Source organism: Puma concolor, chromosome D3, assembly GCF_028749965.1.
Source record: "Puma concolor isolate L17-30 chromosome D3, mPumCon1.1.hap2, whole genome shotgun sequence".
Lineage (NCBI taxonomy): Eukaryota > Metazoa > Chordata > Mammalia > Carnivora > Felidae > Puma > Puma concolor.
Window position 1 is genome coordinate 46,580,836 of NC_141678.1, and position 23,675 is coordinate 46,604,510.

The following is a 23,675-nucleotide window of genomic DNA, read 5'->3' on the forward strand; positions in this document are numbered from 1 at the left end:
TTGTTTATTTTTGCTTTTATTTCCCTTGCTTCAGGAGACATATCTAGAAAAATTGCTATGTCCAATGTCAGAGAAATTACAGCCTGTGCTCTCCTCAAGGATTTTCATGGTTTCAGGTCTCACGTTTAGGTCCCTAATCCATTTTGAGTTTATTTTTGTCTATGGTGTAAGTAAGTGGTCTAGTTTCATTCTTTTGCATGTGGCTGTCTAGTTTTCCCAACACCATTTGTTAGAGACCATCTTTTTCCCATTACATATTCTTGCCTCCTTTGTTGAAGATTAATTGACCATATAATTGTAGACTTGTTTCTGGCCTTTCTATTCTTTTCTATGTGTCTATTGATCGAGGTGTCTATTTTTGTGCCAGTACCATAGTGTTTTTGATTACTACAACTTTATAGTATATGTTGAAATCTGGGATTGTGATACCTCTAGCTTTGTTCTTTTTCAAGATTGCTCGAAGATTGCTTTTTCAAGATTGCTTCAAGATTGCCAAGATGGCTAATTTGGGGTCTTTTGTGGTTCCATACAAACTTTAGGATTATTTGTTTTAGTTTTGAGAAAAATGCTGTTGGTGTTTTGCTGGGGATTGCATTAAATGTGTAGATTGCTTTGGGTAGTTTGGAAGCTTTCCTTTCTCTTTTGTTTTTGGAGTAGTTTGAAAAGAATAAATATTAACTCTTCCTTAAATGTTTGGTAGACTTCACCTGTGAAGCCATGTGGTCCTGGACTTTTGTTTGTTGGGAGTATTACTGATTCAATTTCATTGTTTGTAATTGGTCTGTTCAAATTTTCTATTTTTTCCTAATTCCATTTTAAGAGTTTATATGTTTCTAAGAATTTATCCATTTCTTCTAGGTTGTCCAATTTGTTGGCATATAATTTTTTCACAATATTCTCTTAAAATCCTTTGTATTTAAGGGGTATTGGTGGTTATTTCTAGTGTTTCATTTCTGATTTTGTCTATTTGACTTGTTTCTCTCTCTCTCCCTATTTGGTCATTCTGGCTAGAGGTTTATCAATTTTGTTGGTTTTTTCAAAGAACCAGCTCTTGGTTTCTCTTGAATCTGTTCTATTGTTTTTTTAGTTACTATTTCATTTATTTCTGCTCTGATCTTTATGATTTCCTTCCTTTTGCTGGGCTTGGGTTGTTTGTGCTTCTTGTTCTAGCTTCTTTAGGTGTAATGTTTGGTTGTTTATGTGAGATTTTTCTTGTTTCCTGAGGTAGGCCTGTGTTGCCATAAACTTCCCTCTTAGAACAGCTTTTGCTGCATCCCAAAGATTTTGGACCTTTGTGTTTTCATTTTCATTTGTCTCCATGTATTTTTTGTTATTTCCTTTTTGATTCCTTGATTGACCCATTCCTTGTTTAGAAGCATGTTATTTAACCACCATGTATTTGTGTTCTTTCCAGATTTTCTCTTGTGGTTGATTGCTACTTTCATAGTGTTGTGGTCAGAAAAGATGCTTGGAATGATTTCGGTTTTTTGAATTTGTTGAGACTTGTTTTGTGGCCCAAAATGTGATCTGTTCTGGATAATGTTCCATGTGCACTTGAAAAGAACGTATATTCTGCTGTTTTAAGATAGAATGTTCTGAATATATCTGTCATATCAGTATAGAATTTTTTAAAACCATGATCCATTTATAATTTTCTGTCAGTGGTGGGAGGAAAAAGCTAATTTTTAATATTCTGGCTCTTAATCATACACTGGAAAGTCTGTGAAATGCAACTTCTAAACTGCATGTATCTTTAATACTCTGCTTTATCAACAGATTAATAAAGAAATCTTGGGGCGACTGGGTGGCTCAGTCAGTTGAGCATCTGACTTCAGCTCAGGTCATGATCTCACAGTTTGTGAGTTCGAGCCCCGCATCAGGCTCTGTGCTGACAGCTCAGAGCCTGGAGCCTGCTTCCGATTCTGTGTCTCCCTCTCTCTCTGCCCCTTCCCTGCTCATGCTCTGTCTCTCTCTGTCTCAAAAATAAATAAACATTAAAAAAAATTTTTAAAGAAATCTTCAGTGTAGTTTAGGTAAATTGTCTATATTTAGTTGGTATGGTGTTTCTCTCCTTTCCCTTGATGTTTCCAGCATTTGAATTCTAAAAGTCAGAGCAACCCAGCTGAGCTTTCTTCAGTCATTTCTAAATGGCAGTCACTGCTGGGCCACATAATAAAAGGTGTGTGAAAGAGAACACATCTGTGGATATGTTTCCCTGCAGACTAACAAAGCACATGATGAACCAGAGGAATTTTGTAAATAGGTTTGGAAACATTCTCCACCCATGTTTTATCTCTTTTCACCTTCCTGTTGATAAAGTGAGCTTTCCCCCTACTTAACCAGTATAATTTTTTTTCCCTTCCAACTATGCAAGCGGTGGGCTAATTTTCAGGTAGAAATAATGCAACTTTAATAGGAATTAAATTTCCCATCCCGAGGCAAAAATATTGATTTTTTTTTTACATCACAGCCAATACACATATATGAAATTTAGAACATGTCCTTTGATTTAGTGATAAATTGTAACTATGATAAAAGGAGAGCGAACCAGCATCAAAGATGCCATACCACCTTTTCTCTGGTTTGGTAAATCTTTTGTCCTTTTGTACTAAATTCCTCCCAAATGTTTGTTTATGATATCATCTGAACATTTTTTTGATTTTTCTTACAAGGTTAGAAAGCTTTCACATTCACTTTGTCTTCTAAATAATTTTTGTGATAATAAATGTAATATATGTTTGTTGTAAAGTTGCAATAAGTACCTAAAAGTAAAAGGCAAAGAAAATTCTTCATTCCACCACCCAGATGATAACCCCTTTGATATTTTTTGTTTATTTTTTTCTAGGCTTTTTCTTTCTTTTTTAAAACCTTTTTAATGTTTATTTTTATTTTATTTTATATTGAGAGAGAGAGAGAGAGGTAGAGTGCAAGTGGGGGAGGGGCAGAGAGAGAGGGAGACACAGAATCTGAAGCAGGCTCCAGGCTTTGAGGGGTCAGCACAGAGCCTGACATGGTGCTCAAACTCATGAACTGCAAGATCATGACCTAACCCAAAGTCAGAAGCTTAACCAACTGAGCCACCCAGGTACCCCTAGGCTTTTTCTATGAATACAAATTAGTATTGTATTTTCTTCATATAATTCGTATCAATTTCTTCACATGATATTGCAGACATTTTCCATATCATTAGTCTTCTAAAATATTGGTTATGTAATATTTCATAATTTCTTTAATTATTTCATAATTGTACATTTACATTGCTTCTAAGCTTTCACTATTATAAACATTCTTTTATGTTAATTCTTTGACAGTGTATATTTAATCATTCTTTAGAATATATTCCTGGAAGGAGAATTACTGGGTCAATGAGTATGAATTTTTTTTTTTTAATTTTTAACATTTATTTATTTTTGAGACAGAGAGAGACAGAGCATGAACGGGGGAGGGTCAGAGAGAGGGAGACACAGAATCTGAAACAGGCTCCAGGCTCTGAGCTGTCAGCACAGAGCCCGACGCGGGGCTTGAACTCACTGACCGTGAGATCATGACCTGAGCCGAAGTCGGCCGCTTAACCGACTGAGCCACCCAGGCGCCCCAATGGGTATGAATATTGTTAAGGATCTTTACATATCACTTCCAGAGAAATTGTAATCATTTGTAATTCTATTTGCAATATAGGACTGTGACTTTTTATTTTCTTTGACTAATTGATCGTTATGGGTTTAAATATACTAACTGCTATTAGTTTGTGATTGGATTGTCAAAATGTGCCATTTTGAAGAACTTCAAATAGTTTGAATATGAAATGTCACGTAAGTATTGTAATATTTTTATTTATTTATTTATTTATTTTTTTTCAACATTTTTTATTTTATTTTTGGGACAGAGAGAGACAGAGCATGAACGGGGGAGGGGCAGAGAGAGAGGGAGACACAGAATCGGAAACAGGCTCCAGGCTCCGAGCCATCAGCCCAGAGCCTGACGCGGGGCTCGAACTCACGAACCGCGAGATCGTGACCTGGCTGAAGTCGGATGCTTAACCGACTGCGCCACCCAGGCGCCCCTATTTATTTATTTTTTAATCTTTTTATTTATTTTTGACAGAGAGACAGAGACCGAGCACAAGTGGGGGAGGGCAGAGAGAGAGGGAGAGACAGAACCCGAAACAGGCTCCAGGCTCTGAGCAGTCAGCACAGAGCCCGATGCGGGGCTCAAACTCACGAACCATAAGATCATGACCTAAACTGAAGTAGGACACTTAACTGACTGAACCACCCAGGCGCCCCAGGGTTGAAATATTTTTGATCCTTCTCTATGATTGCCATTATTGGACTCTTGAAAGGAATCCATTTATAGACTTATAATTTAAGAAAAAATGAGGCATAAAAAGTCATTCTGATGATTGGAAAAACATATATGGAGAGAAAAATGTATCTAACTTGTAAACTTAACATATGAAATATTGTATGTCACATTTACTATGTATATATGGTACTTAACAACATTGGTTGGTATGTATATGTTAATATTTGTATAATGAGTGAATATGAGTATATAAATGAATGATTGAATGAATTTATAGTAAATTACCTAATTTGACTTTGCTAAGTTGTTGGCAACCGTTTAGAACATATTAAAGGATACTACTACTATGGGTTGTGCTAAATGATTTTCTCATTTTATTGCTTAGAATGATAAGTGTTGGGTGTATTTTATGTGAATGTTTACAAGAATGAAAGCAATAATTTAAAGAAAAAGCAGGGGGAGGCTCTTTCATTTGTTCTTATTGGTTGCAGTCTTTCAATTTGGTGGGAGTTCTTTTAGCAGAGCTACTGAGATTAAAGAAGATTTGGATTATCAGTGGACTTAACTTGCTGTATCCACATTTACTTTTTGTTTACAAAAGACCTGAAAACAACTACTATTTCCCGGATTTGCATCATATGAAGTATGAGATTGAAGATGGCACTGTACCTAATGGGAGAGAACTTCGGTTTGGATTTGATCCCCTGGAATTTCCTGAGTTTAGCTGGAGAGGATACGCCCAGATGACCTCAGTGCAGGTATGTAGCCTCTAAGAAATTACTTCATGGCAGGATAGTGCATATAGTTACCCACAACACTGTCAGTGAGTACCCCACAAAGGCAAACTATCCCCAAACTCACTCCAGGATTCTTTTTCTCCAGACTACAGATGGGGTTTGGGGTAAGATTGGATTTTAACTCATAAGTATATGTATCGATTTCAGAGTTTATTGTTAATTTAGTCACCAAATCAGACAAAGAAAGGATTAAGAAAAATGGTGTTTATTTCTGGAAACTTTTTACAAGAAGTTGTTTCCCAAATGACATTAGTCTATATTTTAACACAAGAGACACTTTTCTTTAAAGCCATTTGTGAAGATTAAAAATGAGTTGAATTAAATAATTTCAATGTGTGCGTTAATATTTGACTGGTTTTTGTTTTTTTTTTTTTTTTTTTGCTTTTTTAAACTCGGAATTACTATATGAATAAAAACTAAGATAAATGAGGAATTTGTTAGTGCTACTTAAATTTTCTTTCCTGTATTTCTCCTTTCCTTCATTTTCCTCTTCTGTATCCATATCTCTTGGCTTTGTGTTGGAATAATTAAGGGATTTACACATTTTCTTGCTACCTTTAGAACTTATACAATATTTATAACTAATAATTTCTGAGAATAATTTCTGAGAATTTCATTGAGAAGTTTTGTTCTCAGAACTTCTCTTTGAGGTTGGTCTCTTCAAACTGTGTTTCTCAGTGGCGAAATTCAGAACAAAAGAGGTAAACTGACGACCATGGTTACCCAATATTTGTCCTTAGTAGATCCAGAAGTAATGCCTGGTATATTTATATAAGTCACCCCTTAGAGAAACAGGGACAGGTTCACAGTTCTGTTGGAGCCACCATTGGTTCTAATGTTGCTTCTTGCCTGACTAGGGTCCCCCATCAGGTTGCTTTACACTCCCTAGGATACTAGGATCCGACACCTCACTGCTTTCTCCTTCTCCCCAATGTAGCAATTCAGTTTCTTTAGCTCCTTCCTGATCTTCATTATTAAGAAAAAAGCAATGGATTCCATTAAGTCATAATAGATTGTGAATGACTGACAGTCCAGTCAAGGTGGATACCCTCTCATAGGGGTCTACAGTTGGAAAGAATAACTAGTTAGCATAAAGGAATGAATTCCAAATGATGGATTTCTTTAAGTATTTTTAGTCAGCAGACCTCGGCAGCGTCCATCAGATCACCCCTAACTTGTTCCTTATACATTTTTGCATTTTTATTTTCCAACATGGAACTAACACTTAGAGATGGATTCTGTCAAGTTAAAAAGCCCCATTCAGTGGAGTCTTTAAGGCTTTCTATATGTGGTACCATGTCATTTGTAGATCATGAGAGTTTTACTACTTCCTTACCAATTTGGATACCTGTTCTTTCTTTCTGTTGTCTGACTGCTATGGCTAGGACTTCCAGTGCTATGTTGAATAAAAGTGGTGAGAGTGGACATCTTTGTCTTGTTCTGACCTTAGGGGAAAAAGTCTTCATTTTTCACCACTGAGTATGATGTTGGTTGTACATTTTTCATATAAGGCCTTTATTATCTGTATCTACTTTGCAGAGGATTTGTTTTTATCATGAATGGATGTTGTACTTTGTAAAATGCTTTTTCTCCATCTATTGAAATGATTTTATGGTTTTTATCTCTTCTCTTACTAATGTGACATGCCACATTGATTGTTTTGCAAATATTAAAGCACACTTTCATCCCAGGAGTAAATCCCACTTGATCGTGGTGAATGATTATTTTAATGTTTTGTTGGATTCTGTTCACTAATATTTTGTTGAGGATTTTTACATCTATGTTCATCAGACATACTGACTTGTAGTTCTCTTTTTTTGTAGTGTCTTTATATGGTTTTGGTATCAGGGTGGTACTGGCCTCATAGAATGAATTTGGAAGTTCTCCTTCCTGTTATATTTTTTGGAATAGTTTGAGAAGAATAAATATTAACTCTTCTTTAAATGTTTGGTAGAATTCACCTGTGAAGCTGTCTGGTCTCAGACTTTTGTTTTTCGGGAGGTTTTTGTTTTTTTTTTTTTTTAATTACTGATTCAATTTAACTTCTAGTAATTCATCTGTTCAAATTTTCTGTTTCTTCCTATTATGTTTTGGTAGGTTATATGTTTCTAGGAATGTATCCATTTCTTTTAAGTTGTCCAATTTGTTGGCATATAGATTTTCATAATATTGTGTTACAAGTTTTTGTATTTTTGTGGTGTTGGTTGTTATTTCTACTCTTTCATTAGTGGTTTTGTTTATTTGGGTCCTCTCTCTGTCTTTCTCTCTCTCTCTTGATAAGTCTGGTTAGAGATTTATCAATTTTGTTGATCTTTTCTAAAAACCAGCTCCTGGTTTCATTAATCTGTTTTATTTACTTTTTTTTAGTTTCTGTATCATTTATTTCTGCTCTAATCTTTTTTATTTCCTTCCTTTTTCTGTGTTTCAGTTTTGTTTTTTCTTCTTATTTTAGTGTCTTGAGGTATAAGGTTAGGTTATTTATATGAGATTTTTCTTGCTTCTTGATGTAGCCTTGTGTTTCTATAAATTTCCGTCTTAGTACAGCTTTTGCTGCATCCTAAAGATTTTGGACCTATGTTTTCATTTTTATTCATCTCCATGTAATATTTTATTTCTTCTTTGATTTCTTTTTTTTAAGTTTATTTATTTTTACAGAGAGAGAGAGAGAGAGAGAGAGAGAGAGAGAATGAGAATGAGTAGGGGAGGGGCAGAGAGAGAAAGAAAGAATCCTAAGCAGGCTGTGCATTGACAGAGTGGAGCTTGACATGGGGCTTGGTCCCATGAACCTTGAGATCATGACCTGAGCTGAAATCAAGAGTCAGATGCTCAACAGACTGAGCCACACAGGCGCCCCTCTTTTTTGATTTCTTGATTGACCCATTCGTTGTTTAGAAGCATTTTCTTTAGCCTCAATGTATTTGTGCTCTTGCAAAATTTTTCTTGTGGTTGATTTCTAGTTTCATAGGTTTGTGGTCAGAAAAGATGCATGGCATAACTTCAGTCTTTTTGAATTTTTTGAGACTTATTTTGTGGTCTAATATGTGTTCTATTCTGGAGACCATTACATGTGTACTCAAAAAGAATGTGTATTCTGCTGAATATATCTGTGTATTTGAATGTATCTGTTAAGTCCATCTGGTCCAGAGTGTCATTGAAAGCCACTATTTCCTTGTTGCTTTTCTCTTTGGATGATCTGCCCGTTGATGTAAGTGGGGTCTTAAAGTCCCCTACTATTATTGTGTTACTATTGATTATTTCCTTTAGGTTTGTTATTAACTGTTTTATTTATTTGGGTTCTTTCATGTTGGGTGCATAAATATTTACAATTATTATATATCCTCTTGTCGGATTGTCCCTTTTGTTATTGGAATGGAGTATTATTCAGCCATAAAAAATAATGAAATTTTGCCATTTGCAACAATATGGATGGAACTAGAGAGAATAATAATGTTAACTGAAATAAGTCAGAGACAGACAAATATTGTATGATTTCACTCATATGTTGAATCTAGGAAGCAAAACAAACAAGCAAAGGCAAAAAAAAAAAAAAAAAAAAAAGGAGATAGAGACAAAGCATGAAACAGACTCTTAACTGTAGAAAACAAACTGATGGTTACCAGAGGGGAGCGGGGTAGGGGATGGAGGAAATAGGTGATGAGGATTAAAGAGTACACTTGTCATGATGGAAAAAAAATAATTAAAAAAGAAAAAGCCCACATTCTTTTTGGATAGAGATTGAGATCAATTTTATATGACGTAGGCATATTTTAGTTACATCCAGATTTGGTCACTAATGTGTTTGGAGTATTTTAACCTTTGTTTGGCCAGCATCAGTTTCTTTGACCATTTAGAATTTTATGTATGTGGCCCCTGGAGTGGTCTCTCTACAGGGGTAGTTGTGCTAAATAATCCTGTCGTTTCGTTCTCTTCTGCTTTTTTATTTCTCCCAGCCTGTGGTGGTTGCCCCTGCCACTATGGCTTTCCTTAAACTAGTCCTGCTAACATTCTGTTCTGTCTGCCTGATTCCAAAAGGGTCAAAAGAAGAACTCAGTTCCTGAGGGAACAGGTCTTCACTGTAACTTTAATTGTAATTAAGTTGTATTGTATAATTAAATTTAATTGTAATTGTAATTGTGATTTTAATTTATTGTTAGGCCTTCCTATTTCCATCTGCCACAGAGTTGGTTATTTGGTGTTTTCTGAGTGAGAGTGAGTGTGTGTGTGTGTGTGTGTGTGTGTGTGTGTGTGTGTGAAAGAAACAGAGTGTGTGGGTCTGTGTACACACTACAAGCCCACTAGTGAAACTTGAATGGAGTAAAGCCACTGTTTGGCTACCATTTCTTTTAGCCAGTTCTATACTTTATGGCTTTTTGGTATTTTTCAGAATAAAGTGAGGATCATGTTGAATGTGGGGAAGTCAAGTCTTGCCTTGTTTCGCGTTATTCTGAAATATATTAACCCTGGAACTGAAGCCGTATCTGGCCACGTGACTATTTACCCATCCTGGGCTGAGGCAGGTAGGCAAATTTTCAAGCCTTTTTTTGGATTAAGAAATGATGAACTAGTGAAACAGTTTCTTCAGTTTTCACAAAGTTACCTCCTGAGAAAAGATGGAGTCTCATGCATAGTCTGATTAGGGTAGTGTCCTGTCCTTTGCTACCTTTTCAATCTCTAAACATTCTGCTTATTTAAATTTTGTTAATTTTACTATTAACTGTCTTTTGAAAAATTGGTGTAACAAACTATGTGTCTTCGCTGAACCCCATGGTCTATGATACCACCACAGGGCAAAGCTAATTTATAATTCATTCATGGTAGAGTGGGTGTCACCTCTGTGGTGACTCCCCTAAATTTTTACATTGTTTCAGGCAAACCAAATAGCCCAAGGAGAAATGGGTGAGTGTAGGAATTTTTAAGATGAATGCGGTAAAGCATGAAGCCCAAGAGAACTCCAGAAAGAAACATGCAAACCTCACTGAAGGTTGAGGCATTCTTGAGGACAGAGGAAAATCACAGTCAGAGCACAGATCTCAGCACTGTTAGAGCTGAGGCCTGGAAGTCTGTTCTGCAAGAAGTTAGCACTTCTACGATTCCTGGAAACAGATTCCAGAAAGCACTAGGAATCCCACACAGACCCAAGATGGTGCCAGTGGAAATATAATTTGAGATTGAAACACAAGAATCTTTGTTCAGCATCCATGGCGAAGTCACTGGGGGCAGTGGTGATGCTCCTGAGTTGTGTCAACCAGGTTGCGAGGCTGGATGATGATGAATAACACAAAGAACTAGTGGGCTTGCTTTATCATATACATATACTTTGGCATTGATTTTCTCACATGGTAAGTTTGTGAACTGATGAGAGTTGAAGAGGAAACAGAACTGAGAGGTTTAGTAAATTGCCTAAGTGCACCTCTGGTCTTTATAGACAAGTTGGAATCTTCAGACTCCAAATTCTTTCTAATGGACTCTGATGCCTCCTCGATGACAATTTCATCAGCACTTTGCTCTCCATTAACTCAAACAGGTGGAATACATTGTGGCTTGTTTTCCCTTCCTCTGGGACATCGTTATTAAGCCCCCATGTCTGAGTCAGGGGCCTTGGTTGTGGATTCTTGTGGTAACCTAGGCCTCCTCCCAAACACCACTGTCTATGCTGTGCCAAATTCTCCTGTTTTATCGTCTGTAATCCCTCACCTTTCCCATCCCACCCAGCAAAAGCCATGCTGGCTGTGTGCAGTCCCTCATGCCCAGAACCTAGATCTAGTGGATGTTTGTAGAAAGAATGCAAGGATTTGGAGCAAACATTTCTTCTGAAGAAAAAGTCTCAGTTGGACTCTGATGCAGCAGTTTGGTTTGTTTCTGAACCTTGTACAGAAGGTTCACTGTTTGTTTCATACAGAAGAAAACACTTTGCATCCTGAGAACAAACAAAAAATCAAAACTTTTTATTACTTCAGAATGGACACATGTTCTTCCATAGAAATTAAAAGAATAAAATAATTTAATATCTAAGGTAATGTGTTAACACTTAGGTGCAATGAAATATCCTAAGCAGTTTACATGCGTTAATATACTTAATCACTTAACAAATTTAAAAAGTAATTAACATCTTATCAATATCTTTCTAGTCTGTTTTATAAGTATGTGAATGGTGGGGCGCCTGGGTGGCGCAGTCGGTTAAGCGTCCGACTTCAGCCAGGTCACGATCTCGCGGTCCGTGAGTTCGAGCCCTGCATCAGGCTCTGGGCTGATGGCTCGGAGCCTGGAGCCTGTTTCCGATTCTGTGTCTCCCTCTCTCTCTGCCCCTCCCCCATTCATGCTCTGTCTCTCTCTGTCCCAAAAATAAATAAAAAACGTTGAAAAAAAAAATTAAAAAAAAAAAAATTTATAAGTATGTGAATGGTAAATACAATCAAGGGGCGCCAGGGTGGCTCAGTCAGTTAAGTATCTGACTTCGGCTCCAGTCGTGATCTTACAGTTCGTGAGTTTGAACTCTGCGTTGGGCTCTGTGCTGACAGCTCAGAGCCTGGAGCCTGCTTCAGATTCTGTGTCTCCCTCTCTCTTTTCCCCTCCCCTGCTTGCACTCTGTCCCTCTCTCTCTCTCTCAAAAATAATAAATGTTAAAAAATTTTAAAAATAAAATCAATAAATCTGATCAGTAAGTATGCTCAGTAACCATCTTAAACTTCTTCAGATGTAAACTGAATGTTCAAAACTGAAAATCCAAAATCATAACAGTGATTGCTATACCAGTGCCTTGGGCAATTCTTTTTATTTCTGATAGGTGCTGCTCAAAGCAAAGAAGTCCTCTTCCTGCCAAGTAAGGAGCCAGCCTTTGTCACAGTCCCCGGAAATGGTTTGGCAGACCCGTTTTCAATTGCACCAGGGACATGGCTTGCTTGTATTCAAGCAGAGGGGGTCCTCCTGGTAAGAGTCCTCCTGAGTGGAGAGTTCTGTGGGATTCTTCCCCCCTTAGAGATGGTCCAATCCACAGTGACCCACAGGGACCATTAGATATCAAAATCCACCTCCCTTTTAGACAACAGGAAACTATGGTGACATTTGCCCTCAACATAGGAGCCAACTTAAAATATCTGTTATATTCTTCAGCCAGCTTCTCTCTCTCTCTCTCTCTCTCACACACACACACACACACACACACACACACCAACAACTATAACTATAATGACTCAAAGTTATCAGAATAAATGCAAAACCTTCATATGCATTATGTCCCCACCTTTCAAAAGCTTTGGGATTTTTCATCATGAATCAGAAGGGCATCAAAAAAAAAATCAGCCTCTCTGGGAATTGTGTGGAATGAATCAGAAGAAGCTAGAGGAAAAGAAGATCCTAATATCAGTGAAGTTCTTGGTGGTGGAAAGAGAAGGGAGAACCGATGCTTCTCCAACATTCCCTGCCTTCTTCTACCTGAAACATAGGCAGCAGCCTCACCAAACGATTGCCTTGGACAAAGAACCCTGCATTACGGGAGAAGCTCTATCCTCGTGCTCTACTAGGATAGCCAGAGGAACCATGGGGAGTTAAGGGATGAAAACTGCTACCTGAGATACACCCCCCCCCCCTTTTGATGTCTGCTTTAGCTTATAGAAAGTCTTTTGAAAATAAAGTCTTCGACAAAGCTTGGTTTTAGGCGCTCAGAGCAGAAAACATCAAGCTTTTCCTTCTGGCACAGTCCTTTTGATTGGCTGTATTAGCAAATCTCAGGCAAGGTCTTTAACTCCAGGCCTGCCTCATTTGCTTTTTCCCTGTAATAGGGACAATGTTTATCCATATAGGTCCTTTCCAAATCTGGGATCTTCTGAGCATCACGTGAGGGCTTATACTCGGCATTCAATCCCTATTTTTCTTGCATCTTCTTGGTAGAAAGCTTTGTTGCTTTACCAAAGTTTTAGAGTTTTTCATAGATGTTAGAAATGAGGATGAGGAAAATCCCGTTGATGCCAGTAATGGGTACAAAGTTAGATTAATGGAAAGAAGCTCATTATGTTACTTCATAGGCACGGAAGATACTTGATGACATTTAGCTGGTGCAGTAGTAGTGTATGTGTATATATGTAGTATATATGTGTAGTGCAACACATATATATGCTTCCATATGATGATCCTATCCTCTCTACAGATATTTTACAGACCACCTACTGTCAACTTTTACTATTCTAGGATCTATGGGACCATAAAGTAATGAGGAGCTATGGTCCCAACCTAAGGAAACTTAGTAAGAGAACAATAATCACTGTTGAAATAAAGCCTGCTGGGCTAGTGAGACCCCCGTGGTAGACCACTGAGCCCCCTGGGCTGCCATGTGCCACTTTTCCTCTCCATACATTTCTCTTCTTTCCCATTCTAGACAAATTAAGGGCCCCGAAGGGAGAGAAAGCCTTATGGCTGGCGTATGAGTCTCTTCACAGTTATGGCAGACATCCCCCCTCCCCTTCGTCCTTCCCTCTGCACACAGGCAGGGATGCCAGCATTGCTCTGAAGCTGTCAAACCATCAGCATCTCAGAAACCTGGAGGTCTGCTCTTTCCTGAAGAGCTGTTTAGCTGAATTTACACTGTGGGCTTCATTTGGCACACTCCGTGGAACACGTTCTTCCTCTCATCTCCTAGGACAGGCAGTCAGCCAGTTTCAGTCCGTGATTCACCAGGATCACAAAACACCGTTTTTTATACATGCCATCGAGCGTTGCTTGGATATGGGAATAAGAAGCCGTGATACGTGATCTAGAATTCAGTGTTCTGTTGTGTAGTGATGAAAGCGACCGGTATTTCAAAGGAACATGTTATCAACTGATAGCGTGTTACTTTTGTTTAGTTTTGAATTTATAAACAATCCAGAAGAGACGGGAAAATTTCCCCTGAGACTTGCATACAAAAACATTCACCCTGAGATGCTTATCTCCCATGTTTGAAGCACCTGTGAGGAGTTGCTTTGTGTGTTTTGGTGAGTCGGGGGGCAGAACGAAGCAGCTGCTGTCGAGAGTTTAACATAGCGAGCTTCACCTGGTTGTTGTTAACTTAGCTGGTGACGGCTTGATTACTAAAGAAGGGCCACCATCAAATGCGTAATTGTCCTTTTGGTCTTAATTTACTAGGACTACCTGGTGCTGCTTCCCAGAGACTACTATGAGGCATCCTCACTGCAACTGCCAGTCACACAGCCGTGCGCCGACTCAGGACCTCCCCAAGAGAAGTTAGTATGGGCAACGGTGCGACATTGGGTCCTCTAAATCAGGAGCCTTTGGTGCAAGGATTCCAGATAGGCCTCGGCCTCACAACTGCAGCCAGATGCTTTGGATAATTATCTGATTGTGGTTTTTGTCTGAGGCTTAAAATAGAATCCAGGTTCACGGACCTTTCCGTCTTTTATTCTTCATGCAGATGAAAATTTACCATCCGATTCCTATAGTAGGCACTGGGTAGGAGTTCGTTGAAAGAATGATGAATGAATGGAATTGGATAAGAGTCCTTTGGGGATGCGTTTTGATATTGTGCTTTGTTCTCAGTTGTAACTGTTGTATTTTGTTGTTGAAGTTGCTTGCTTTACCAGCATTTGCCAGTGACCCGATTCCCCTGTGCCCTGGCTTGTGAGGCCAGACACTTCCTGCTTGATGGAGAGCCAAGACCCTTGGCAGTGAGGCAGCCTACTCCCGCACACCCGGTCATGGCGGACCTCAGTGGTAGAGAGGTGGGGCAGCCTTTTATTTACTGTCAAAGCTATTACTGTCTCCCCATCTGTGTCTGCTGAAAACCCTTGGCCACAGTTGCTTCTCAAATTCAGGGGAACCTGGAAGAATTTCTCAGAGGTGTTAATTACAGGTATCTGAGTTCTCTGATTCAGGTTGTGGCTGGGCGGTGCACCACACAGAGCATAGTAAGGTTAGTCTCTGAGCACTTTCTAGACATGGCAGGGAACATGGGCAACCACAGAATCCTCTCGTTTTTACTCCCTGGACTTATAAGGGCACGTCCTGCTCTACCTGATTCAGGGCAAGATCTTTCTAAAAGGCCTCCAGAAACTACACAGCTTACCCTAAAAGGATGCAATGCTCACAGACTGTTCAGCCCTCAGGCTAAGCAATTTGTAAGGGTTGATTTCTTTGAGCTCAAAATCTGGAAATGCTACATGCCAGGGCATCTCCCTCATGGCTTAGAGGACAGGTTACCACAGGCTTTGGCATTACTTTTCTTCTCAGAGTTTTTGAGGCCTCAAAACGATTTAAGACTATACTGATTTAAGATTTGCGTTCAAAGTAGTATATAGCAACAATAAAAACACACAATGCAATACCTCAGAATAAAGACACTGAAAAACAAACTTCCGTCGCTATATTTCCATTCCTTACTTTCTACAACATTCTCTGTTTTGTACCTTTGAGGAAAATGTTCACGATTAAATTTGTAGACTGAAAACATATATGGTATTACTTCTGAATATTTAGATATGTACCTTTTTTGTAAACTATATTGCTAACATTTCCGAGGTAGCTATTAGAGGATTTTAAGGATACTTCTTTAGTCTTCATTTCATTTTATTAGAGTTTTTATTTTGCAAAAAAGAGAAGTATGTATGCCTGTTGTAACAAGTAAAGCAATATAGGCATTCATAAAGAGAAATTAATGAAATCATTTCCACTCCATTCTACCAGTGTGCTGTATCCCTACCTACCCATGCTGAGCACACACACACAAATGCATATACATACATAAATATGCACGCACACATACGTGTGTGTGTGTGTGTGTGTGTGTTCCCCAGACAGCAGGAAGGTGCTGTTGAGAAGAGCCAGACTCCAGGAAATGATGCTGATGATTCATCTGGAGGTGTCCTTGCCTCTGATTTAGCCCAGAGCCATATAGCACTGAGGCCTTGGGCAGGGCCATATTTGCATGATGCGTAAAACTAAGCCCTGGGCTGTCCAGTTTTATTTAACAGTCTGTTTTACTATTTTATCTAAATGCTTACAGACATGTGCTAATATAGTAGTGACTAGCTTATGTGGCTGTATAAACTTGAATTAATTAAAACTAAGTAGAGCTAAACATCCAGTTTCTCCGTTGCACTAGCCACATTTCAAGTGCTCAGCAATCACATATGTCTAGTGTCCACCTTATTGGAAAACACAGAGTATGAAATATTTTTGCTATCCAGAAGGTTCTATTGGACAGTGCTGTAACAGATCATTGTGCTAAAATTCAGAGACTAATGGCATTCGAAGAGGCCTTAGAAATCATTTGATTTCCCTTCCTGTGAAGGAATCCTTTCTACATTAGCTTTTTTAAACATTCATTTAGCCTCTGTTGAATACTTAAATTGATGGAGGACTCACTTCTTCTAGAGGTAGGTAAATTTTGATCATCATTAGCCACCTGGAGCAAAATGCAGAGTAATCCCTCCTCCATTTTTAAAAAAGTTTTATTATGAAGAGTCAGATGCTCAACCAACTGAGCCACCCACGCACCCCTGCTCCCCGCCCCTGCTCCTCCATTTTGAAAACCCATGTGTAGCGTGATGATTAAGATGGTTCTGGAGTGAAACTGCCTGCCTTCGTGTCTTGGGTCATCAGTAACTAGCTGTGAAATCTCCCTAGGCCTGAATTTACTAGTATACAAAATGGGGATAAGAATAGTAGCTACCTCATGAGTACTACTAAATAAAATAATCCACGAGAGGCTCTTGTTGTGGTGCCAAACACGCAGTGATCACTCAGTAACCATTAGCCATACTGCTGTTATGTATTCTAGTCAGCACCATGGGCAGAAAGGAAGAGCAACCCACCAAGTCTAGCTCATATGAAGGGTTTTTCCTTTTCCAGGATACAGAGAGGTCTAGAAGGATTCCAAAGGCAGGAACCAAGTACATTCTGGTCTTCCAGGAATCTGAGAGAGATAGAGCTACCAGGCTGTCATAGAAGAAAGCCTTCTCTCCGTGTGTTTGCTGTTCACCTCTCCCTCTATTGAATGACCTCCTTTGCTTACTCATAGCTGTTTGTCTCACACACATACCATGAAGGTTGCTTCGGTCTCATTTCTTTGTTAACTCCTAGCTCCGGCACTTATTGCCATTTGAATATCCCCTTTTTCCCTTTATTCTTTCTGAGAAAGGGAATCTGGACAGCTCATTTTTTTTTTTATTTTTTTAAAAAAAATTTTTTTTTTTCAACGTTTATTTATTTTTGGGACAGAGAGAGACAGAGCATGAACGGGGGAGGGGCAGAGAGAGAGGGAGACACAGAATCGGAAACAGGCTCCAGGCTCCGAGCCATCAGCCCAGAGCCTGACGCGGGGCTGGAACTCACGGACCGCGAGATCGTGACCTGGCTGAAGTCGGACGCTTAACCGACTGCGCCACCCAGGCGCCCCTGGACAGCTCATTTTTTAAAGTCAGACCACACCTGTTGTACACCAGGCAAGCCTCTGTCTCTTATAAACAAATTCATTGCTATATTTTTTATATTTCAATTTGATCATCTGTTTTACAATGTGATTTTAATTGATTTATATTTATTGTGATTTCAGACATATTTGGACTTATTTTTATCATCTTAATTATTTTATTAGCTTTTTATTTGCCTTCTAAAAAATAATTTTCCTACTTCGGTTTCTTTTCTTTTCTTTTTTTTTTTTTTTTGAAGTAAGTTCTAGGCCCAACATGGGGCCGGAACTCAATGCTGAGATCAAGAGTTGCATGCTCTACTGACTGAGCCAGCCAGGCACCCCCTACTTCTGTTTGATTAAGACAGTTTTCTCTATTTTTCTGCTTGTTTGATAAGTACAGATTGTTTTCTGGTATTTTAGTGGTTACCCTTAATATTTTAACATAAGTTCTTGAAGCATATATTTTCCAACCAAGTCTAAAGTTATTCACTAATTCTGATCTCTTATTTTACATGACACAGACTTTAGAATGATTATTTACCCATTGAAAACCAACCTCCAAGTTATTGTTGCTGTACAGAAATTTTATTTTTACCCTCTTCCCCAGACTTTCAGGTAGATTGTAAGTTTCATCTCAATTCAAATATACCACATACCATCCCTCCCTCTCTCCTCCCTTCCTTCCTTTTTTTTTTTTTTTTCCCCTTTTCCATTTCTTCTTGGAATTTTCTCTCCTGGAATCTTCCATCTGTCTTCTTTGCTCTTGATGTAGTCTCTGGATCTAGGGCACAGCCATTTCCTGAAATATTTCATTGCCACATCCCACCATCCTAAATATTCTCTTTTTTATCTAAATTGTATTGGGTTTTTTGTTTTTGTTTTTGTTTTTGTTTTTTTTACTATTGGAACTCCCTTTTTTTTCTTCTTCTTCTTCTTCCGCATTTTGGTAGATTACATCCTCCAATGGCTTCCTTCCTGAGAAAGGCCACACAGATACAGAGGAAGTCCTTTTATTTTTATTTATTTATTTATTGTTTCCCTTTGAGACCTTGCATATCTGAAACTATCATACACTCAATCTTGATTTTTTAGTTTGGTTAGATATATAATTTTATTTTTATTGGTTTTTTTTTTAAAGACACTCTTAGGCAGGCTCTATGCTTAACTCTGTGGAGCCCAATGCAGTGCTCGATCTCATGACCATGAGATCATGACCAGAGCTGAAATCAAGAGTCAGACACTTATCTGACTGAGCCCCCCAGGCACTCTAAGTATAGAATTTTGTATTAGAAATCATTTATGTTTAGAATTTGATGACATTTCCTCACTGGCTTCTACCTTCAAGTCCTGCTCTTGAGAAGTTACATTGTGATTCCCAGTGCTTTGACTGCAGCTTGCTTTTCCCTGCTTAAAGCTTTTGAGATAATTTCTTTATTTCTCGTGTTCTGAAATTTCACAAAGATGTGCCTTGATATAGGTAATGTTTCCACTAGTGTGCCAGGCTCTCAGTCTTTTAGCCTGGAAACTTCTATCCATCGTTCAGGGAAACTTCCTTGAGTTATTTCATTGATAATTTATTTCTTTATCTTTAATCAACATTTACAATCTCTTTATCTCGTTTTATGCTTTGGGATATTTCTTTAATCTTTTCTTCCAATGCTCATCCAACTCTGCACCCACACAGACACTTAGGTGTCAGCTTTTTCTGGTCTAATTGGTTAACATCTGCTTTCCAGCTTCCAAAATCTGTTGATTTCTCTAGCCTGTTTCCTGCCCCCCTCTTTCCTATCCTCTTTTTGTTTGTGGGTTTATGATTTAAAAAAAAAAAACCCAACTCGAATTTTTGTGGAATTCTGAGAGGGAAGATCAATAAGTATAAGCATTTAATCTATTATATTTAGCCAGAAATCCTAGGATGGACTTTTATTTGTGATACTCTAAAGTTCCATTATGATATATTTAGGTGTGGATTTATTTTTATTTATCTGTTTAGTCCTCAGGCTACACTTTCAGAATGAAGATTCATATCTTTTATCCTGGGAAATTCTCAGATGTTATCACTTCAAATGTAATTTTGCTGCCATTCCTTACATTCTTCTTTTCTGGAAATCAGCCTGGATGAATGTTGGAACCTCACAGTCTATCTACAAACTACTCTTTCATATTTTTATATAGCTTTGGCTCTTTGTGCTGCTTTATGGGTGAATTCCTCAAGACTTTCTTAGAATCCACGGATGTTTCACTGTCTCCAGTTTAGATTTTATCCAGCCTGTTGGTTCAGTTTAATTTATACTGTTAATCTCAAAGATTTCTAATTGACTCTTACTCATATTTACTTTTCCTTATTTTTTCCCCACCAATTTAGTTTTATAACTTTATTTACTTTTTAGAGAGATTCCTCTTTCATTTATATTTTTGAGTATCTTAATGCCCTCGGAGGCAGGTGTGTTTCATAATTCAGCATTTAAAAATTTTTTTAAAAAGTTTATTTATTTGAGAGAGAGAGAGAGAGAGAGAGCAAACAGGGGAGGGGCAGAGAGAGAGGAAGAGAGAAACCTCAAGCTCGATGTCTGGCTTGAATTCACGAACTGTGAGATGATGACCTGAGCCAAACCCAAGAGCCGGACGCTTAACTGACTGAGCCACCCAGGCGCCCCAGAATTCAGAATTTTAAAGATTCTGCACACACACACATCATCATCATCATCATCATCATCATCATCTCCATTGGGGTCCTGGCCAACACCCTATAATCGAACAGGTTGATATTTCTCCAACAAAAAGCTTGGATAGGCACTTCAAGAGAAATACATTAAGACTGTATATGTGGACTTAGTTCAAGTCACATTTTGCCACCAAGTGATGATTGGTTAGGTGAGATTAGGTTTTGCATCCAAACAAGATCCAAAAAAGATTCCTTTTCCACGTTTGAAGATTTCAGATTAGGGACCAGTGTATTCATTTTAAAGTCTTTGTCAGACTCTCTGATAAAATTCATCTTATCTGAAGTAAATTCATCTTCTGATTGATGATATTGTTGCATGTTTCTAACATTAGATTTCTTTATGTGTTTTGGAGACTTATTTTGTTTGCAGGCTTATTGGCTTATTTTGAATGGAAGCTTTTTATCATCTCCCTTTTTCTCGCTAGCCATCTCAGCCTAGTAGTTTTGCAATGTCTCACCAGTCCTCTGGACCCTTAGCTCAGAGGCAAGCATTAAATATGCCACTTCTATCGCTGTGATACTGGGGATGGCACAGATTCAGACACTGAGTACGTAGGTGGCTTAAATCGGTTCTTGGTTATGAGGCTGTATCTTTGATATTTGATTCCCAAATTCTATAGCTTCTTGTAAAGCTGAAACCCAACTGGCAGATTGTCAGCAACTTTTTCAGCTTTTCATGATTTGAGGGAACATTCCTCTTTGTCTTAAAAAAAAATGAGCCTGGATCTGACCACTGTCTCATTGAGGCGTCTTTAGTTTTCTTTACTCCGCAAGAGCTGAACTGCTGACCAAGACAGGCTGCTTCCAGACCTTGACAACAGCAGGCCCCTGACTTCAGCCCCAGTGCATTTCGAGTTTTTCTTTTACTTATGGTCCATCAGTTTTTAAATCTAAAACACGTCTTTTTGTTTTCCTTTTAAAACATTTTATCTATAGTTGCTATCTCTTGGAGTGGAAGGGGTGCAGAAAATGTCAATTCACTGTGCCGTCTGAACTGGGAGTCACCCTCATATTTTAAAAATGCTAAGTTCTATCCCCTTTTTATTAATACCCTCCTTTCCCTTCCCACAGTCCCTCAGCTATACCTCTTGCCTCCTTCACAACCAAACTTCTCCAAAGAATTCGACAATTCTACACTGTTCCCGATTCTTTCACTTCCATTCACATCTCTACCCACAGCAGTCTGGCTTTCCTCTCTCCTACTCCATTACCTTTTTCCTTCCTTCCTTCCTTCCTTCCTTCCTTCCTTCCTTCCTTCCTTCCTTCCTTCCTTCTTCTTCTCCCTCTCTCTCCCTCTCTCTCTCTCTCTCAGTTTCCAATCATCTTGTCAGTAAATCCAGTGATGATTTTCATTCCTCATGTGTTCATCTGTTTAACTTCTCAGCAGCTTTCAATACTTGTTGAATATCCCTTCCAAGTTAAAACACTCTCTTACCTTGTTTTTCATAATTTAAGAGTGGTCTGGATCTCTTCCTACCTCTCCGGCTGCTTCCTTAGAATATCATTTACAGGTTCAACCTCTATCTAGCCATTAAGTGTTAGAATTTGTTGAGGTTCAGTTTTAGCCTTTGTCTTTTTACTTTATATTCTCTCCCTAAGCAGCCTCCTCCAAGCCTATTGTGTTAGATGCCAACTCGACACAGATAACTCCCAAAGTGGTATGTTCAGTCATACCTGTCCTTTTATGTGCAGAACAGCATTGCCAACTTCCTTCCTGACGTTACCTCTTAGGTGTCTCGAAGGGATCTCAAATTACATTTTACTACCTAAGTAAATGGTACCACCGTCCATCTAATTTTATAAATCAGAATTCTTAGGGTCATCCATGATTTCTTCCGTTCCCTCCCTTACCAAAGACAACCCATCCCTGAATCTTAATGTCTTTTCTTAAATGTCTCTACTTCTCTTCGTGTATCTTTCTTGCCCAATATTTGATCATCATCTTTCATGAGGATCTCTGCAGTAACCTCCTGATTAGCTCACTCACACCAGCTCTTGCCCATTGCATCTCCCAGTCCAGACTCCATATGATAGTCAGCATACTCATGTTGATAGAAATACAATATCTGATCATCACAGGCACTCTTGCCCCATCCTCACCCATACACAATTGGAACATTATGATAACAGCTTACTGCTTTAGGATAGAGACAAAAGATTTTAATGGCCTCTAAGGCTACCCCTCCTTCCTCCCAGTGCCTCGTCTTGCTCTCTGTTCCTTGTCACTGTGGCCTGCCTTCAGTCTCTTGGACTTAACATTATTTGTTACCCTACAGCCTGTGTGTCATAGGGTAGCCTCCTACTGCAGGATGTTCCCTGTGCCTGAATGCTCCTCCCTCCCCCTGGGTCCTGGCTGTCTGTTCCTTGTCCTCTAGCACTCAGCCAAGTTATTGCTTCTTCAGGAAGTCTTCCCCTTCCCTAGTCTCCCTGACTGGCTCAGGCTGTCCTCTAAGAACCTATGCAGAATATTTGTCATATGTGTAATTTCACACTGTGTTTGTCTAATTGTCTAATTATTTGATTAAAGTCTGTCTGAGGGCAGAGACCAGATATGTCTTGTTTCCCATTGTATGCCCATCAGGTGAGCTGGCATAGAGGAGGTGTTTAGTAAGTATAGATTGACCAAGTCATTTTGAATCCTCATTTTGACACCAGACATGTTAATCACCCCTCTTAGCTTTGTGTAAGTACCAGATTTGACATGCCTGCCTTTTATGTCTTTATCTTGAAACACTCATAACCAGGTGAGGGCAGTTCTATGCCATAAAACCAGAAAGCTCCTTCCAGTTTGACACTGGTTCTATTTAAGTTCCCTTTTACTAAGATAAATAACTGATAACAAATAGCAAATAGTAAAGTTTCTATTTGCCATCATTTATCGTTTATCCGAGTTTCTCAAAACCTACTTTTACCCTTAGATGAATTCAGAAGCCTTCCCACACATCTTCCAAAAAATCAATGACTAGGACTCAGAGTGGAAAGAACAATAGAAACTTATAATACAGTGCTGTGATAGAACTGGCAGCCAGTAATAACTTCTGGGAGAAAAGTGAATATACATTATTGGCTTGTGTGTGTTTTATGGTGGCGTGAAGACAGACAGACCCTTGTTTGGAGATGCCCCAGGGAGAAATGCTGCTAATAACCTCCCCACACAGACCCATATTTCACTCCAGAACAGAGTGGAAAAGTGGTGTGGATATTCCACTTTTTTTTCCCCTGAAGTAAGTCTTTCTATTATATAAGTGATAGAAAAATCACCGGGGAAAGTATTAGTTGTGTGGTTCAGGGCTGTGCAGAGAGAACAGTAAATGTGAATATCCTGAAGACGGGGAGGAGGGAGGATTTTAATTAAGTATGGTAAAGGTTGGCTGGGCCTGAGATTACAGACTCAAGTGGGTTAAACTGCTGTGGAATGTAGTTCCAATATTGGCTCAGACATTCAATA

General features: G+C 38.7%; 1 protein-coding gene across 7 annotated transcripts in view; it reads left to right on the top strand.

Moving 5' to 3' along the window:
• Window positions 1-23,675, top strand: part of LAMA3 (laminin subunit alpha 3) — a 274,529-nt gene that overhangs the window by 129,930 nt on the left and 120,924 nt on the right. For all 7 annotated transcript variants that reach the window (XM_086682631.1, XM_086682625.1, XM_086682626.1 and 4 more), the window contains 5 exons: window positions 4,907-5,063; window positions 9,487-9,619; window positions 11,887-12,029; window positions 14,220-14,317; window positions 14,659-14,812. In XM_086682631.1, the coding sequence (XP_086538757.1) occupies window positions 4,907-5,063; window positions 9,487-9,619; window positions 11,887-12,029; window positions 14,220-14,317; window positions 14,659-14,812 (685 nt within the window). The remainder of the gene's footprint in view (window positions 1-4,906; window positions 5,064-9,486; window positions 9,620-11,886; window positions 12,030-14,219; window positions 14,318-14,658; window positions 14,813-23,675) is intronic.